The 4,050-nt window shown below is 58.2% G+C and overlaps 1 protein-coding gene across 1 annotated transcript; it reads right to left on the bottom strand.

Moving 5' to 3' along the window:
• Positions 1 to 331: 331 nt before the first annotated feature.
• Positions 332 to 3,783, bottom strand: Ntf4 (neurotrophin 4). The gene is made up of 3 exons (XM_021217410.1): positions 3,690 to 3,783; positions 2,631 to 2,751; positions 332 to 2,072 (listed from the first exon to the last, which is right to left on the bottom strand). Exon 3 carries the CDS (start codon positions 2,059 to 2,061, stop codon positions 1,435 to 1,437), a length of 627 nt encoding a protein of 208 aa, XP_021073069.1. The 5' UTR covers positions 2,062 to 2,072; positions 2,631 to 2,751; positions 3,690 to 3,783; the 3' UTR covers positions 332 to 1,434.
• Positions 3,784 to 4,050: the final 267 nt, after the last annotated feature.

Raw genomic sequence — 4,050 nt, 5'->3', positions numbered from 1 at the left:
TTGTGGCTGCTGCAGACACCCATGCATGAAGATACCCGTACATGCAGGCAAAACACTCCATACACATACAATTGAAGACATTTTTTTTTAAGAGAAGTTTAAGGTCGTCCTCAGCAACGTTCCAGTTTTAGGCCAGCCTGAGCTTGGTGAGAATGCGTCCCAAAGCATTAGAAAGGTTGTTGTTGGTGGTGGGGTGTGGTTCAGATGAGGGAGCTCTTGCCCAGCACGCAGGAAGCCCTGAATTCCATTCCCAGCACTGACTGCATAATACATTCAATGCCAGCACTTGGGAGGCAGAAGCAGAAGATAAATTCAAGGCGGAGCCACACAGTGGTGATGTATGCCTTTAATGCCAGCATTAGGGAGTGGAGGCCAGCCTGGTCTACAGAGTGAGTTCCAGGACAGCCAAGGCTACACGGAGAAACCCTGCCTTGGAAAAAAAGGAGAAAGTTCAAAGTCCATCCTCCAATAAGCTGCATGAGGATGCTCTGTCTCCAAATCAGAACTGAACAAAAAAAGACTAGGGCCATTCTGGATGTGAGGTATCCATGCTTGCTTGCACTCCCTGGGTGGTGGGGTTCACTACCAAAGCAGGATGCTGCATTCCTAGGCAACGCTTGTGTGCCTTGACTGGGTCAGACTTGACTGGTGAACATAGGCTCCTGAGAACTGACTGCCTTTCCCAGGTCCCATCCTTAAGGTTCTGGGGCCAGCTGCTTCCATTGTTTTCCGATCTGACCCATTTGCTCTTGCCCCCAACAGCAGTTTAAGTATGTAGCCCAGGCTGCCCTGAACCTCCAGGCAATCTTCTGTCTGCAGCCTCTTAAGTATTAGGATTACAGGTACATACCACAACACCCAGTCCCAGGCCTTTTATTTTATTAAGATAGATTCTCATACAGACAGGGCTGGCTTCAACCTCCCTATGTAGCTAAGGATGGCTGTGATCTACCTGCCTGCACCCAAAGATGAGCACCACCACGCATGGTTTACGATGCTCAGGATGGAGCCCAGGACTGTGTGCGTGCCAGGCAGTCAGAAAACAGCCTACCGATGGAGGCTTAGCCCCAGCGCATGCATCCCTTTTTCATGCGTTCTTTCCTGTCCCTTTTGCCAGGGTGAGCCAGGGTCCTCTGATGTTAAAACGGTTGCCAAAGTCATATATTAGGTCTGATAAACAGTAGATAGTAAATATCGGCTATTGTTCTTAATGTCGAGTTCCTCCGGGAGAGCTCCTATTCATCACTTGAAACCTCATTTGGTTTCACCATACATTCCACACGGACTGAAATTTGAGAGAGATTTGATTCTTTGGTTATTCCAGTTCCCAGTCAGAAGGCACGGTAGAGCAGCCAGGCCACCCCTGTGGTCCTTTCGGCATCCAGCTTTTTTTTTTTTTCTCCCCTCAACTTGGGCAGTTCCCAAGCCTGGACCTCAGGCCCGGCCTGTTCGGCTGAGGAGCGTGCAGACGCAAGCTGTGTCGATCCGAATCCAGCGCCAGCCCACGCGGCCCTGGGAGTCTGCAGTCAACGCCCGCACATAGGACTGCTTAGCCTTGCATTCTGAGAGCCAGTGCCTCCGATCCACGCCGCGACAACCCCCTCCGCCCACACCTGGGCCACCTTCCCCAGCGCTTTCGGCCTTGCAGCGCGTCTCGAAGAAGTACTGACGCAGGGGACTGCCACCTGCCGCAGGCACCTCGCCCAGCACCTCCACCTCACGCCCACGCAAGTCCACAGCTGTCCGCCGGTCGGTCACCCAGCCACTCACTGCGTCGCACACGGCCAGCTCACCCCGGCGGCTTGCGGGTGCCGTCTCACTCACCCCGCGCCGGCTGCGGTTGGCTGGGGCCCCTGCCGGCTCTCCATAGGCCCCGGCCTCCAGCAGGAAGAGGAGAGGGGGCCCGGCAGGGGCGCCCCTCGACAGGGCCACTCGGGGAGACAAGAGGTCCCACTCAGGGGCCAGAAATGGGGGCAGGGTGGAGGATGGGGGGTGGGGCTCCATGGGGACGCTGGGGAGGAGGAAGAGGAAGAGGAGAGAACAGGAGTGGCGAGGGAGCATGGCTTGCACACCTGAAGAGAAAGAGGCCGTGGTTAGAGAAGGAAGACACCTGAGTACCAGAAGTCAGGGACCCCCTCCTCCTGCCCCACCCGAAGGCAGCTGTCAGTACCTTATGCTCTAGAACCTGGGGACTGTTTAACTTTTAGGTTAATAATGAGTATCCAGTTAGTCTAAATAAAAAGGCAAAACTGGGTGTGGTGATGCACACCTGTAACCTCGGCAACCAGGAGGCAGAGGCAGGAAGATGGCCACAAGTTGGAGGCCTGTCCAGTTTGCACGAGTTCCACGCCAGTCAGGGCTGGACGGTCAAACCCAAGGAGAAATGCTTTCTACCGGGTCACACAGTCAAGAAGTGGCCTGAGTAAGATCTGAACTCCGTGCAGTGCCACTTGGCCCTCGTGTCCCTATAACCTGGAGGAGCCCTCGGATCCTGTCGTTCTCATGGCCTTGGTTTCCCTGAGTGTGAGTCTGACTTGGCTGCTGGGAGATGCTGGGAGGGAGATGGAGAGACTAGAACATTCTAGAAGCTGGGCCAGGACTGGAAAGCAGCAGGTGAATGAATACCAGACCTGTCAACAGCGCCTCCACCTCCTCACTCTGGGACTGGGGGCCCCCAGGCTGTGTGGGGCCCCTGTGTAGGATACAGGTAGTCTCCTCCCTGACATCTCAGGAGAGGGAGGGGGCAACCACCTGCGGGAGGAAGGAAACCAGTTACATAGGCAATGGGGGAAGGGCGCGACCTCTCCAAAAAAAAAAAAAAAGCCACCCTTTCCAGAGTCTTTGAAAGCCTAGGGTACACTGGAGTAGATGCCCCGCCCACCTCCAGAGGTTTCCCCCCCCCCCTCCTTTCCCTGTGCAGGTGACAGCTTTGGAGGGATGGGAAGCAGATGGGGGGAGCAGAGAGGAGGGGCAGGTGAGGCAACTGGAAGAGATTACATCCCCTCCTCCCGTTCCTCCACTAAACGCGGCGGGGGTGGGGCTGGCCTGGACCCCCGGGTCCCCGCCGGCCCACGCTCTGGGTCCCTGAGGCTGCTTCCTGGAATGTTCGCTCCTCGCAGGACAGGCCAGGGCCCGCCCAAGACTCCGACTGCGCATACCTGGAGTGTCTGGCTGGCCAGGCTCCGAGGTGGGGGAATGGGAAGTGTTGAGTGTGATCAGGGGCAGAGGTTTACCACACCACTACAGGGAGTGCGAGTGCCCGCTGCCTCCTCCCTCAGACTTTGTTCAGGTCCTCAGCTGCCTCCTTCCTCAGACCCAGGGGCCCAGGGCCCCTGAACCATCCTCCCTCAGCGAAGGTGACCTGGTTCCCCAGATGCCTGCTCCTGCAGACTAAGTTTCTTGGACTTCAGACGCCTCCTCCCTCAGACCCACAGGTTCTAGGGTTGCGGCCCCTCCTCCAAGGTGTTCATAAAAGGAGATTCCCTGCTTCCACATCCAGGAAAATGGGACTGGAGATGCCTGTTCCTGAGTTAGGTGGAGGGGATCCACTCCACCTCCAGGAGACTTCCGTCCTGCCTCAGTTTCCTCCGCCAAACCCCGCCCCTGTCGGCCCCGCCCCCGTCCCTCCCTACCCGGGGGCCGGGCGACCCGGACCGTGTAATCTGCCAGAGGAGGCGCGGAGCTCTTACCTGGGGCGCCCTTCTCTGCTCCCCGGCTGCCCCTGGCGCCGCTGCGGCTCCTCCTCCGGCTCGCTGGCAGCTCGGACGCCCGCTGCTCGCCCGCTGCTCGCCGTTTGCGCTTGGGAGGGCCTGGGTCTGGGAGGAGGCGGGGCGGCGCCCGACGGCGGAGGAGGGGCGGCGGATCCCGCCTAGCACGCGCGGGCCGGCACCTTGGAAGCTCGGCCTCGGCCACTTCAGCTCCAGAAGTCTAGACTGTAACCCTCCTCCATCAGACACTGGGGTCCACATCCCGCCCCTCCTCCCTTAGACCCAGGAGTCCAGGCTCCAGCCTTCCTCCTTCAGACTCGAGTCCAGACCCCAGTCTTCCTCC

This window comes from Mus pahari, chromosome 1, assembly GCF_900095145.1.
Source record: "Mus pahari chromosome 1, PAHARI_EIJ_v1.1, whole genome shotgun sequence".
Taxonomy (NCBI): domain Eukaryota; kingdom Metazoa; phylum Chordata; class Mammalia; order Rodentia; family Muridae; genus Mus; species Mus pahari.
This window is presented reverse-complemented; position numbering and strand designations above follow the sequence as displayed.

Bases quoted from the DNA above. Each gene is read 5' to 3' on its own strand.
- Ntf4 (XM_021217410.1), bottom strand. From the start codon at position 2,061: ATGCTCCCTCGCCACTCCTGTTCTCTCCTCTTCCTCTTCCTCCTCCCC.